At 47.6% G+C, this 14,953-nt stretch overlaps 1 protein-coding gene across 1 annotated transcript in view; it reads right to left on the bottom strand.

Moving 5' to 3' along the window:
• Positions 1-12,342, bottom strand: part of Ago1 (argonaute RISC component 1) — a 32,558-nt gene extending 20,216 nt beyond the window's left edge. The window contains 8 exon segments of the mRNA XM_042055250.1: positions 2,756-2,903; positions 3,522-3,609; positions 3,743-3,877; positions 4,101-4,237; positions 4,611-4,792; positions 5,255-5,375; positions 7,475-7,658; positions 12,100-12,342. Of these exon segments, the coding sequence (XP_041911184.1) occupies positions 2,756-2,903; positions 3,522-3,609; positions 3,743-3,877; positions 4,101-4,237; positions 4,611-4,792; positions 5,255-5,375; positions 7,475-7,658; positions 12,100-12,124 (1,020 nt within the window). The 5' untranslated portion in view covers positions 12,125-12,342.
• Positions 12,343-14,953: the final 2,611 nt, after the last annotated feature.

The raw sequence follows: 14,953 nt of genomic DNA, 5'->3' as shown, positions 1-14,953 counted from the left end.
CAAATGATTCTGTTGGGTCTCAGTGGCCCGAACAACTGCATAAGGACCACAAAGACCTAGGTTGGTGGCACTGGTTGTTTTTAGTTCCTGTATGTGGGGCTTCATGTTATCCACATTTTCTTACTTAAACCCTCCACGGATTCCCAGTATAATTAAAATAAAACCCCTCCTGACTAGAAATTGAAACCCTCACTCACTGCTCACAGGACTGCAAAATGGGAGACAAATCTGGCAGCACTCAGGATGCTAAATAGCTACATATACATTTACTCTTATGTATGCATTCAAGAGAAATGAAAGTGTGTTCAGAGAAAACAAGTAAATGAATGCTTACAGCAGTATTTTTCTTCTATCAGTCAAAAAGCCTATCAATGATGAAGAAACAAAATGATGTGCCCACATGATGGAACAACCCTCATCGCAATGAGGATGAATCTTAGAACCATTATGCTAAATGAAAGAAACCATTCACAGCTAGGCGTACTGGTGCACACCTGTAATCCCAGCACTTTAGAGGCAGCGGCAGGTGGATTTCTGTAAGTTCGAGGACAGCCTGGTTTACAGAGTGAGTACCCAGACAGCCAGGGCTACACAGAGAAACCCTTTCTCAAAAACTTGAGAAAAGAAAGAAAGAAAGAAAGAAAGAAAGAAAGAAAGAAAGAAAGAAAGAAAGAAAGAGAGAGAAGCCATTCACAAAAAGGACATAGACTGTATGATTCTGGTTATATAATTTGTCTAAAACAGGCAAATCCAGAGATAGAAAATGGCTTAATGGTTACTAGGGGCCATTAGGGAAAGAAGTATGGGTTTTCTTCTGAGGGTGATAAAACACCCTGAAATTAAATAGTCATGATGTCTGCATAATTCTGTGAGTATACTAAGTACCACTGAATTATATATTATCACATTTTTATAATGTCAATTATGTCTTGATAAAGCTATTAAAAATGTTTTACAATCCTCCTCAACACCTAATATAATCTAACCCTCCACCTTTTCCACCATTATCTCCTATTACTTACTTCCCCCCTTAAATATGACAGTCCTCTGTCCCTCAGAAAGATCCAGACTGTCTTGCTTTAGAACTTTAGCAGCTGCCCCTCCTGCCAGGAAACCTTGTCCTTGCTATTATTACAAGAACGGTAGCCATAATCTGGGACTGAGATCAAATGTCTCCTAGAAGGGGTCACCCTTGACAACAATAACCAAAATGGTCACTTGAGCTCTCCCCTTACTTCTACCCTCAGCCTATATTATTACTTTTACAGCACTCATTACCATTTGAGAATACATACGGTGCTCATCGATTTCTTGTCTGTCTTTCTAGAAGAATACAAGTTCCACGAGAGGAGGGAACCTTTCTGTCTACTTAATCTCTATACTGCTAGTACCTAAAACTATATCTAACATATATTATGAGCTTAATAAATTCTTGTTAAATAAGCAACAATAGAAATCAAGGTACACAACTATATAAATGTTTCACCCTGAAAACTACCGTTTCACATAAATAATACTGTTTACAAACTTCCAGCTCGCAGTACATACCAAGTTAGCTGGAACTGTCTCTAAGGACCTCAGTTTATACCTCCAAGAACACACGGCCTCCTCCACCCCCTTTCTGCACATCAGCTGCTAGTAAACAAGCCAGAGGTCTGGCTTTGCTTTCTTCTCCCTTTAGTCTCCCTTTCTTGGATTAGGCTTTGGAACCCTAGAAGCTCAAAAAAAAAAAAAAAAAAAAATAGCTTGAGCTTTAAGTTCACAGAAGCTACCCAACCCTACTGCTGGAATAAGTGGGGGTCTGTAAGAGCACATCTCCAACTCTAATGTACAGACAGCTCCCCCTTTAGATAGACGGAGATTCTGCTTTTAAACCAGCTCAGGTGAGGCCTGTCCTAACGGCACACTGATAATGCTTCACGGTCACACGCCGGACCAGAGAATAAGGCAGTAAGAAACTCTACATGAGGCTTTGCCGAGAGACTCAACACTGGCATTCTGTGACTTAGGCAGTATTACTATCCTCTTGTTGACTGCTGTATTTCAAAGGTTTGCGAAGTACAAAGGCATGAAAATCTGGAGATTTGAAACTTTCCCAGAAGAGAGCAAACTAACCACCGAGGAAACAAGGAATATTTATCTCCATTTTCTTCAGAATAAGATATAATTCTATTTTCAAGTAACTCATCATCCTTAACTGCAGACAGCAGGAAAGAGAAACAAAGAGATAATATGCGTGTGAATATCTGAAATCTCCATCCTGACAATAAATACAAGGCTAGGGACACAGCTCAGCACAGTGCTTGCCTAGCATGCATAAAACCTTGGGTTCAATTCCCAACACCCCATAAACTGAGTGTGGTCGTATATATCTAGAATCCCAGCTCCTGGGAGGTAGAGACAGGAGGATCAGAAATTCAAGGTTATCCCTGTCTAAATGTAAGTTTAAGGCCAGCTTGGGCTATAGACTTGTCTCAAATTAATTAATTAATTAAAAAATATACCCAGGATGCATATTTGCCTTAGACAGACAGACAGACAGACAGACAGACAGCTTGCCCTTCTGCCTAGCAGCCCTGAAAGAACATGAGAACAAAGCTGGGGAAAAGAAAAGGAATTTAGCAACTAGAAAATCCGTATTTCACATGAAGACAACCTTAAACCTTCCTAGAACATCATCTTTCCAAACTTGAAAATGAGGAGGGGAGACCATGACTGGCTCAACAGACCCGATGACCATCTCTGGTAGCCTTACCTCGAGGGGCAAATAGGTATGCTTCTGTTCTTGCCCAACCTGTAGGCAGGGCAGGTGAGGATACTTGAGCTGAAGGTTGTATTTCTGCTTGAAATACTGCGCCACAGTGCATTCCACAGTCTGCCCACTCTCCAACTGCAAGGGAAACCTGTTTGGAGGAAGGGAAGGAAGTATGTAACTCAGCATCCACCCCCACCTCTCTGCAGATCCAACCAAAGAAGGCATCAGGCCTTGCTTCCTCCTCCATGTCTCTCATGGGAAAGCAAGAGCCATGAGGCTTCCCTGGAAAAGCCAAGGATTGGATGGACAAGTTCCACATCCGTCAACTGTATCGGACTCATCTGTATTCTAAAGCCTGAACAGAATAGGCACCAAAGACAAGAGTCCAACACAGCCTGGCATCACAAAAGGGGCTGCAATTTGATGATTTCCTTACAGCTCACCCAGGGATCCTGACTTGTTTTTTTTTTTTTTTCCAGAAGAATAAATTGAAATGTTCTATATCTACAAACCCAACAGTAATCGGTGGACCACTCATGCTTTACAGCATAGGTCCAAGAAGAAACCAAGAGATCAAGTAGGTAAAACTCATGGGGTGCTCAAACAATCTGGGAAGGTCAGGGAGAGGACGCCAAATTCTCATTGCTTATCTGCAAGCACAGGCCAGAGCAAATCATATTCTGAAGGACAACCCGAGAAGGGAGTGGGGTTACAGAACTTAGCCCTCTGCTACCAGTTGACCGTGCTTAGCAATGCTGCAACTTACGTCTGATGACTAGCAGGGCGGCGGGTAACATTACACACGCGGTATTTCCTCTTCATCTGTCCACAGTGGGTCACTTCCACCTTCAGGCCTGAGATACACACACTACTTGTCAAGGTTGAAACAGGTTGCTCACGGTCCCTTGCTTGGCCTCTCCCAGGGAGATTTCCTGTTAGGGTCAGAGAAAGCAGCGCTTTCCCTTCCCCATTTGGGTGGATCCTCACCTTTTATCTCCTTGGTAAAGCGGACACGCTGGGAATCCGTGAGGGGCTTGGGTTGTTCATCTATGTTCCTGATGTCCAGGACCTCACACATGAACTCAATCACTGGCTGTGCTTTGTAGAAGGCAGTGGCTGAGACTGTGGGGACAGGGGAGAGATAGCTTGGCTCAGAGTCTTTCAGAAAAATATAAATAAATAAAAATAAAGGCATTACAATGTATACCCTCTTCTTTGCAGGGTACCAGGATAGGGACAGGGTGCGCCAGGACTAGGAGTGTGGCTGCAGAGCTGGGAGGGATGAGGCTGGGAGTGTGGTCACTGGATTTAGGGTGCCCCTGGCTCCATAGCTCTCCCAACTCACCATCAATGTTGAGCATCATCTTCCACATGGCAGGGCGCACAGACTGGTGAAAGCCGAACCAGACCTCGCGCCCACCCCCCAGCGGGTGGTAGTAGCCCTCAGGCGGTGAGAAGAAGGAGCGGCCCACAGGGGTGTACCTGGCAGGGACAGGCAGAGAACTGGTCCCTCGGGCACAGGCCCCCACCCTGTGAGGCATCCTGGGCACGGAGGAGCCCTGGCCTGGAAGGCAGGACACCAGGGCTTTAAAGCCAGCTCTGTTCTTGGGCCAATAGTAAGACTGACCTTGTACAAGTTTCTACCATTTCTCTGCCCTGCAGGGATAGTATCTAAGGATAGGGCCAGGGATCTAACCATCTAAATGTATATATATATACTTGCCTGACACATGGGAAGGCTTCAGTTTCTTTATCCCAGTGACACACTGTGGGACCTTAATCCATACTCACTCCCTCCTCCCCCAGCAGCAGTTTTGCCAACACCTGTAGCTTAAATAATAACTATACTCAGTACCTCATAGATGCCAGGTGCCTCATGGCCACATCCAGGGCTTGCACAGACTCCAAGGGCACAGGGATCTGGCCACTGACCAGGGCTTCATGCAGCATACGCCAGCTCACAATGGCCAGCCACTTGATGGCGACCTTAAAAATTCTATCTTTCCCTTCCCCAGGGATTGTCACCTCAAAGTCAACCTTCAGAACAGAAAGAAGGACAGGATCACTGTCACATTCCCACAGCCTGGTCCTCATGCCCCATCCATTGACTCCTATTCCACAGACACGCCATAACTCTTAAAGTCACCAGGGGCTCACAAAAACAACAACCAAACCAAACCAAAACAACAACAACAACAAAAAAAAAACATACAGCATAAAAAATCCACAGCCCTCTTTCCAAGGATGATGCTTCAATGTTTCTAGCCCTCTCAACCCATAAGGAAATCCTTTGGGTCTATGTTTTAAGTCTAATCTTGATCTGTTTGGAGACAGGCACACAGTACACTAAGCATCAACCCTGAGCCTCTATGTCCCCAAAATAAACTTTTCAGAACAAAAGAAAAAAAGGATCCTTGGACTACGAGACCCTAGGTTGGTGTCCATGTGCTCTGGCCCACTGCAGACCCGACTTCTGCCTGGCCACATTCCCAGCCTTACCCTCTCGTTGCCAATGGGCAGCGCTGTGACAGTGTAAATGTTCTTCTTTCCATCATACACAGGCTTACGGTCCCCGAAGATCTGAGGCTTGAAATGCTGGACCATGTACTCCACCACTTCCCTGTGGAAGACAGACGTGGCGTGTGGAGTCTGAGTACATCACTGCAGGCCTCTGGAAACTGCTCAAGGTTCAGGCGCTGTCCCATCTACTGTGCTTCCCATCTGCTGTGCTCACTCTTTTTTTTTTTTTCTTTTTTTTTTTTTTCGAGACAGAGTTTCTCTGCAGCTTTAGAGCCTGTCCTGGAGCTAGCTCTTGTAGACCAGGCTGGTCACCTGTGCTCACTCTTAACATGTACTCTATGGCAGAACTTCTCAAGCGTCAACATTCCTATGAATCGCCAGGAGGTTTCGTTAATAGCAGCTTCTGATTGTCAGGTCTGCAGCGTAGCTTGAAAAGCCACATTTTGACATCCTAGGTGTTGCTGCTGGTCCTCAGACCACCAAGACCCTCACGGACCTTTGAGGGAAGAAGGGCTTGTTCCAAGTCTATCCTGAACCTTCCACTGCCTCTAATTCCCTGTCTGTCAAACAAAAACACAACGGGGAAAGAGCATGCCGGACTAGAAGTACAGTAAACTGGAGAGCGAGTTCATCTCTCCAGCTCTCTGAAGTTCTACCACTGTTTTCTCTCCATTATCTCCTCGTCCCCAGTCTCACTTCCTGCATTCTCCTATTTACGTCCCACACAGCCGTCATATTTTCAGACTCCCAACTATCTGACCTTCCACTTTCTAAACCAAACTCTGAAGGACTGCATACTCACAATGGTCCACTAGAAACAATGGCAAGGCAAGTGGTTACAATCCCAACCAGGTTAGTGCTACCCAGAAATTCATCTTGATTACTTACATCCCTCATAGACTGATTATATGAAACCTTTCCCACTAACTTCTAACAGCCTTCTGTCAAAAAGCAGCTCTAACATCAATGAAAAGAGCATTGAATAGCAGCTAAGGCCACTTTGAGTTCTCAGACACAAACACAAACATGCTTACATAGGTACTCACCCTTCTACTAGCATTTGAAACACCTCTTCCATAGAATGTTACATATGCGTTTATTTTTATATACCTGTTTCACAGATTTTTATATACATATATATAGAAACATGTTTTAACTTCTTTCATTAGAGAAATACAATTTAAAATTAGATCAAGATACAACTATCTACTTATTCAAATGCAAAAAAGAAAAAGAATCAGATATACTAGGTTGGTGTAAGTATATGCAATAGAACCTCTGAATTCTTGCAAAGTTGGGGTGAATGAAGATTGGTTTTATTAAAATCAGCTTCTGATTTGCGGGTCTACAGTGTAGCCTGAAAACCTACACTCTGACATCCTAGGTGATGCTGCCTCTAAAAATTGACAAAGTCTCAATTTAAACAGTCTTGTACCAGCAATCCACTCCTAGGATTTCATCTTACAGATACACTTACTTAGTGAAAATATGTATCTTTATATAATATTTAACAGTTTCAATCTTGTAGCAAAAGCTTAGACTCAATCTAAATATCCCTCAGTAAACCAAGCAAGGTATATGGCCATTCCACGGAATATACAAAAGAATGAGGCAGATATACTCATACTAATATGTACTATTTTCCAATATATAAGCTAAAAAGGAAGATGGGCAATATAGAATAAAGTATATAGGGTTGTACATTAATATTACATATTAATATTACATATTAATATTACACATTAGTATTACACATTAATATTACATATTAATATTACATATGTTTCTGCATGTACAAAAAAATCTAAAAATACATTCCATATTGTTTCAAAATGTTCTGGGGACAATAGTTTTTCACTGTCAATTCTTAAGGATTTTAATGTAAATATGGTTTCAAGTCATAATCAGTTTAATCGGCCTCTTCTAAGACTAATCCCTCCCACTGTGCATCCCACAACATCCTACTGCCTTAGCTAGAATTTCCCACTCTTACTCCTGCCATCTCTAACCTTGCCTTTAACCCTCTCCTCTATTAGCTCCTTTCCCCAAGACTCATTCTTAAGTCTCTACTCATCCATTTCAACAAATGCTGGACTATGCCAGGCACTGTAGGCTGCTCTTACAGTGTCCTCTAGTCAACATGCCCCTCTTTCCCTGTCTAATAGGTTGGACTTGGTGTCATCCATAGGTATCACTTACCGGTTGACTCTGCGGGGACACTTATCCGGCTTGATGTCCACCTCGTAATGGTAAACGTCAATCTTAGGAATGTCCACCTCAAAGTAGTTGGCCAGAAGCTTGATTGGTTTGCCCACAGTGCCAATGCCAGGCCGGCGAGGTGCCTGGAACACCTGCTGCAGGGGCGGCAGGTAGGCACCTGCAGCTATGAAGACAGAGAGGGCAGTGAGGGCGAATCTGGCAATCTCCTAACTGCTGTGATTAGAGAAAGCACAGGCCTCTCAGACCCAGACCCAGGGAGCAAGGGTCTCTCTCCAGTTTCTCAGCCCTGCAGGGGCTTCCTTCCACTAGCTCAGACATTCCCAGGCTCTTAAACTTCATCAAGTACATGTGTAGTGAGTTCCTATCACATGAAGGGAAGGGGCCAAATGTGGTTGCTAGTTTACAAACCCTTCCTTCTCTGTATACTAGGCTGAGACACCTATCTCTAGATCCAGGTATCTAGCACAGCAGAATGCTCTGCTCTCAGCTAGGAGCAGCTCCCTTCACCCGTCACCACCCAGAACACAAAATGGTGTCAGGACTTCGTAATAACATCCTCTGTTAATGTGGACAGGAAAAAGACCCCAAGAGAGTCCCGGCTGGGAATGTCAACGCCCGTGCCTGAGACAGGGCTAAGTCAGATGTGGAGTGCTTGGAGCTAAAGGGAAATAAAGGGAGACAAGGCAGGAAAGAGACGAAAATAAAGAGAGGCTGGCAGGGGTGGGAGCAAAGATCAGATCTGGAGGTCACAGGAGAAGATGGCTTGAACTGGCAAGGAAAAGGAGTGAGGGCTAGATAGTTGGGGGATAGGGAAGGGACTGTCTCGATGAAGAATGAGGACAGAGCTGGAGGCTATGGGCAGGAGGAAGAGCAGTAAGGGAGACACTGAGTCAGGAGAACATAAGCCCCTTCCCATGCTTCACCAGTCTTTCTACACAGAGGGGCCACACTGCAGAGGGGATCGATTTCAAGACAGAGGGGACCCTTGGGAAAGGGTTAGGATAGGCCAGCATGACTGCTATTCCCAGTGTTATTTTCTAGCTCTGTGTGTGTGTGTGTGTGTGTGTGTGTGTGTGTGTGTGTGTCTGACTGACTAAGTAAGCCTTTGTCCTCAGCTACTATTGTTCTTGCCAATAGAGGACCAGCCCAGGTGGAAGGAGAGAGGGATAAACTCGTCCAGAACCTCCTCCCTTAACAGACACAAAAGACTGGGGTGGAAAGGGGGTAGGAGGGTTTGGAAGGCACGGAGGGCGTCTTCAGCAAGGGTGTCAGGAAGAGGCCAGAACCAAGTGTGGGAGGTACATGCTTACCAAATCTGAGGCACTTGGTCTCCCTCCAACCACTGGTCAAGTCAGCCCCAGCCCCTTTCTGCAGAGGGAAATCCTAGTCCAACTCAAAGGCAATGGGGCCTTCAGAAAGCAGCTACAAGGGACCTGAACTACTCACACCTATACCTGTCCCAGAAAGAACTCAACAGAGACTGCAGACAAGCCCACGGGCAAACATTCCTATCACATACAACCTGGCCCTCTAAAGTTTCTACACACACTCCTCGCTATCCCCTGGGCAGTTTCAAAAGATGGGGCCATCCCTGACTTGGTCACCACTCAAGCTAATGCCAAGCATAAACACAAGTATTCAGTATACTCATGAAATAAGTGAACAAGCACACCCATAGGCATATTGCAAGAGTGCACAACCACACAAGCATGCTTCCAACTGTCCCAAATGATCGCAAACCCTATACAAGGAGAAGCATTTGACCTCTTTGCTGAGGGATAGCTTCCCCTTCCAAACTCTGGACTGGGAGGCAAATCCTGGGAGAAAGGCCTCTCCTCCACCCCAGTACTAGGAGTTGAGCTGAAAAGCTAGGGAGTGGTACAGACACTCTCCCTCAGGGCCTTCTCGTCCTCAGAAAGGGACAGCACACAAGTGCCTTAGGGCACTCTCCTCCCCAGGAGCCACGTAAAACGGGGAACAAGTCTATCTTCATTTCATCCCCAAACTAGGGAAGCAGGCGAGAGGAAGCGGCCACCTCTCTGCCCTTCAGCCCCCTGGAAAGCACCAAGGCAGCACAGAGCCCTCCACTCCCCAACCTTGCCCAGCCCCCAGCTTTAGTCTGAGAAAGGAAGACACTTCCCCTCAGACCCAGACAGGGACAGACGGCCACTTTGTGATGCAGATGAGGGCCCCAGCACAGAGGACAAAGCTCCAGCCTAGGGGGAAAGGGGCGGGGCCCTTCCCTGCAGACAAAAGCAAGAAGGGAGGGGCCCTGAAAATGACACTCCCCCTCCCCCAACCAGCACAGAGAAGGAAAAGTAACCGAGCTCAAGGCCCAGGCTCTCCCCAACAACTCAGAGACTCACACACCTCCTGGAGAACCTGACTGCCTACTCAAAGGGCAGGAGCCCTTGGTAAAGTTAGGTGATGAGTAAGAAGAGGCTAAGAGACCAATCTCTCCAAAAATATTTGTCCACAAACATTAAACACCCACATACATAGACACAAATTACAGAATATGCACATGAGTTTAACCATATGTTCACACTTGAATGTGGTCTGAGTCAATTAATAAACACGCACTCTATGTCAGGGCCTCCACGCACCAGGCAACTGCTGCCGACACAGGTAAGTCTGACAGCATCTCCACCCTCAGTGCGCTCCCAGGCCAGTCCACATGCCTGAACACACCTGTACACTGAACTGTACACATCGGGCCACAAGCAACAGTGCCTTGGTTTTAAGGCTTCTCAGAGCAATACTTCAACATCTTCCTAGAGAATAAATAGTACTACTGCCCAGCACCAGAAGGAAGCAATTATGGGGTCTCCATCACAGTTCCCAGCCTGAGTTTCGATTGCATCTTTTGATGAGGCAAATCCATGCAACTAACATCTTCCCACTGACAAAGCTGAGGCCACGCTCCAGCCCTTCACCTAGAAGCTTCTTGCTTGTAACAAACAAATCCATTTCTTTATCACCCCAGAACTCACTAGACATTCATCAAACCAGTCATTAGTCATCTTCATCAGCGTGCCTGGACGCGGGTGGCCTCACCACCCTACTCAAGCCCAGCCTAGAGAGCTAGAATTTACACTCCACCTCACAAGGCTGTTTGTGCTTGGAGGAACATAGTCACGACACATCAGAGACCACTGAATGAGAGACTTGAGAGTTTTAAGATCAATACCTGAAAAACAAAGATGTTTCCCAAAATCTTTACAAAGTAAACCAAAATCCTATTGCCATCCCCAAACCAAATGGAAGGAAGGGGTGCGAGATAACCTGAAGGATTCTGGGTCCAGATTGTCCAAGAGACCAAGAACACAGAAGTTATCATAAGTCTACAGCCCATCCTGAGGACTCCAGTAACCTCTGGGCAGTCCTGCCTTGGTTTCTCCTCTATTCTACTTTTCTCCTGCCTATAAATAGGAAAAATAAGTTAGGACTACTATCAGAGTCAATAACCATGTCCCCACCTCCAACAGCCCGTCTGTCAGACAGGCTAGCTTGGCAGCCTTGGGTCTAATGACATGCCCCTGACACGGGAAAAGATCCACTGGGAGAAACGAGTCACAGAAATACAGAGATTCCACTGTAACATAAAGAACCAGTTCAAGGAACACTATCCTTGGATTACAAGCTCCCATCTCTCCTCAGTAGTGATCTAGAAACTTGAAAACCATGTGGGCCTGGTCTCTCAGTGACCAACACTTTTCTAAGGCCTATCTATCTTCAGGGAGAACCAGCTCCCCAAAGCATGGCTTCGGTCCCAGTCTTTCCTCATGTGGCAGTAAAAGGCACTCTGGCAGTTTACCTCAACCCATTCTTTGGCAAACTGCTACTGCGGGGCTTAAGGACCAAGTGTCAGAGACCCCAAGACAGGGATGAAGGCAATTTCCATTTGTACTCTGCCAACAGAATCTAAGAGAGAATGCACACATCAGTGCGCTCCTCTCCCCAAGCCAAACAGGGAAGAGGAGGGGTAGGGGTATTCAAACAGCCACGCCCCCACCACACAGGGCAACCCTTTAGGCTGGTACCTCCGCGCATGCTCCCGCGCCACCACTCAAGTCCCCAGCCTAAGGGGGAACTCCCTGGGCTAGATCCCCCACCCACCGCCCCCTGACCCTCACCCCCGCTTCAGGCCCAGTTAGGGCGGAGCACAGAGCCCGGCTCTGGCGCCTTCTCCCTTAAGACATTAGCTTAGCCCAGCCCAGCACGGCCGAGCCCCCGCCCCTGGCAGGCGGTAGTTCCAGGCCCATCTGTGTCGCCCCCCTCCTCTGTTGGACACCTGGAGCCCGCCCCCCTGCCACCTGCCGGGCCTCCCCAAAGGCCTCCCCAGACCTCACGGAAGGACTCCTGTACATTCAGGCCCTTCTGCCAGATTACTTCCCACCCTCAGGACTGCATACTGCTTCCTAGGACAAACAGCCCGGCTCTCAGATCTTCACATGGCTCTCCGCCGGAACTGCACACAGCCCCCTTCAAAATGGGCCCCCTAGCCCCTGAGAGCCCCCTCCTCACTCAGGAACCATGCTCTTGCCGCGGGAGCCCCCAGGGCTTTGGAACACACACCGCTCCCCGCTCCCGAGGGCCCTTACCTGCTCCCGAGGGTCCCGCTTCCATCCCATATACCCGTGTGGAGGACAGGCGGCCGGGAGACTGAGGAGTCCAGCGTGAGGGGCCTAGGTGCCTCACACTTGCACTGCTCGGGCTCCCGGGCCGGGCTCGGCTCCCCCCCGAAGCCCGGCCGCTCGCGCCGTCGCCCCCGCAGCCTCCGTTGCCGCCGCCGCGGAGCCTGCAGCAGCTCCCCCTGCGAGCGCCCGAGTAGCGGCGAGTGCGCAGGCGCGACCGATGGGCCCAGGGGGCGGACGGGAACGAGTCAAGCGGGGCGCTCGACGGCAACAAAGGCCAATGGAGAGGGGCGGGGGCGCGGGGCCCATGCAGCGGCCCCTGGCGGCCATCCGTGGCCGTGCAGCCTGGCGGGAGGGCTCCGGTGGCGGAACCGCGCAGTGGCGTAAGTGGGGCGGGGCTGGGCGACACCCCTTCCCCGGCTGCAGCCTGGGGCCCTGTCTTTTCCCTAAACAGGTCCCTGGGAACCTACCCGCAGCCCCCGCCCTAGGCACAGAGCCTGGCTCCCACCTCATTCCCGGACCCTCTTCCCCTCCAACACCCATCATCACCCAGGGGCCCTGCCTCCCACCTCTCCCAATCACCCTCATCCTTTAAGTCTTGGCTGCCTCTGCGAAGTCAGTATTTCTGCGTCCCTAGTCGCTGATCTCACTGACGCCACCCTCTCTTCCAGGCCGCGTGCCGGGCGCTGAGACCACAGATGTGTTAGAGACCCTGCCTACTCTGGAAGATGTCACAGTTTCAACTCAAGTGTAGAAACAGAGCTCTCTAGCTGCAGGACCCTGGAAGCACCTGTCTCCACTTTCTCATCTGCAGAATTTTGTTCTTACCAAATCACTTAAATGACGTTTTGTGTCAAAACCCAAAGGCTAATTTTCCATTATTTCCCTGCAGCATCTGACACTATGCATTGTCCCTTTTTTTAAAAAGACTTTTCTTGGCGTCTTCATTTTCTTAAGTCTCCTAACGCCTGTCCTGTTCAGCTTTCTTTAATGACTCCTGTTGTTTTGTTCACTGCAGTTCCAACCCGAGATTTATGTTCTACTCCCCCTCTCCTCTTTGTGGCTTCATCTACTCCTAAAGCCCCAGTATCTATCTCTAACCACGTACGGTCTGCTGGACAGCTCCAGGCGGGTCTAACTCCCATCCCCCCCCAGACATACGCACTTGTCCAGTCTTAATGAATGCATCTTCATGCCAAAAATGTCAGTGCCCATTTCCCTTGCCTATTTGTATTATTTAGCTGTGTCCTGACGTGCTTATCTCCTGAACACTCTCAAAACAATTCCCTGTCATGCCCATAGTTCCTTGTGTGGATACCCTCCATACCACAAACATCACCCCTACTTTCTTGGTAATCTCACACATCATTGGTCATGTTCTTCCCATTTGGTCTGCTGTACCGACAGGATAATTATAGTGAGACCCAGTTCAAACATCTTTCTCTCTTTCTCTCTCTCTCTCTCTCTCTCTCTCTCTCTCTCTCTCTCTCTCTCACACACACACACACACACACACACACACATTCATATATATTTTGAGACAAGGTCTCACTATGTACCCTTGGCTGGCCTGAGACTTGTTATGTAGACCAGGTTAGCCCCCAAGTCACAGTACTCAGCTTCCTCTGCCGCCCAAGTGCTGGGATGAAAGCTGTGTGCCACCAGCCCCAGCCCCTATGTGTTTTCAAAGTCTGCTTTACACCAGATGCAAAGGCCTAGGACTTAGGAGATGGACCATGCTCAGACCAGTAAGATGAATTTATGACACTCATTTTTAGCATGCCTAGCCTCTCTTCAGCAGAGTTTCTCAAACAGCAACCATCACAATTACCTGAAAGGCTTGTTAAAACATTGACTTCTGTGCTCTGCCTGCAGAGTATGAGTCATAGGTCTTAAGTTGGATAAAAGAATATATGTTTCACTTATGTGGGGTGGCACACACCTTTAATCCCAGCACTGGGGAGGCAGAGGTAGGTGGATCTCTGTGAGTTCAAGGCCAGCCTGGTCTACAGAGTGAGTTCTGAGACAGCCAGGACTGCATAATGAGACACTCTCTCTGTCTCTCTCTCTGTCTCTCTGTCTCTCTGTCTCTCTCATCTATATCTATATCTATATCTATATCTATAGATATATCTATCTTTCCAGAGAGGCTGCTGTAGCTAATCTGAGGACCATACTGAGAACTACTGCTCTCTGGTGGAGAAGAAAGCTCTAGAGCTGTCTTGGTTTTAATCCTCACCCTGCCATTCACTAGCTCTGTAACACTGAACAAACCATCTCACGTCTCTGTACCTCAGTTTTCTCTTGTGCAGCATGGTGGTGATCCCATGCTTACATCGTTGGGTTGCTGTGAAGATGAAAAGGATTCACAAGGAAGGCTCTAGAGCAGTGCTCAAAAGGATACGAGCATAGTAACAGCTGCTGCCATGTCGTCTATCCGCCTCCCACACACATGGAACACATCAGAGCCATTTCTGCCTCCTTTGGTGTCTAGAAAAATGTGTGCATATAATGATTAGTAAATTTGGGGTTAGCTGAACCAAATAGAGCATTAAACAACAACAACAACAACAAAAACAGCAACCTTGGCCTGGGTTAAGTGAGTGAGAAGCATTCCCTAAGAGCCTGAGTTTCCTTTTGTTAAGACACAGCCTTGTGTTTAATTCTAAGGAAAAGAACTGGTCACCACTCATCTGGTCTCCAAAGTGTACAATGGAGTGGAGCCCAGCTTTCAGAGTTTTTCCACAGACTTCCTCCATCTTTAGGAATTTCACTCTTGGCTAAGAAAAGTGGTATAAGAAAATTCAGAGAGCATTTTGTT

Source organism: Arvicola amphibius, chromosome 6 (assembly GCF_903992535.2).
Source record: "Arvicola amphibius chromosome 6, mArvAmp1.2, whole genome shotgun sequence".
NCBI classification, from domain to species: domain Eukaryota; kingdom Metazoa; phylum Chordata; class Mammalia; order Rodentia; family Cricetidae; genus Arvicola; species Arvicola amphibius.
Note: the sequence above shows the minus strand (reverse complement) of the source record. Positions and strands in the feature narration are given on the sequence as shown.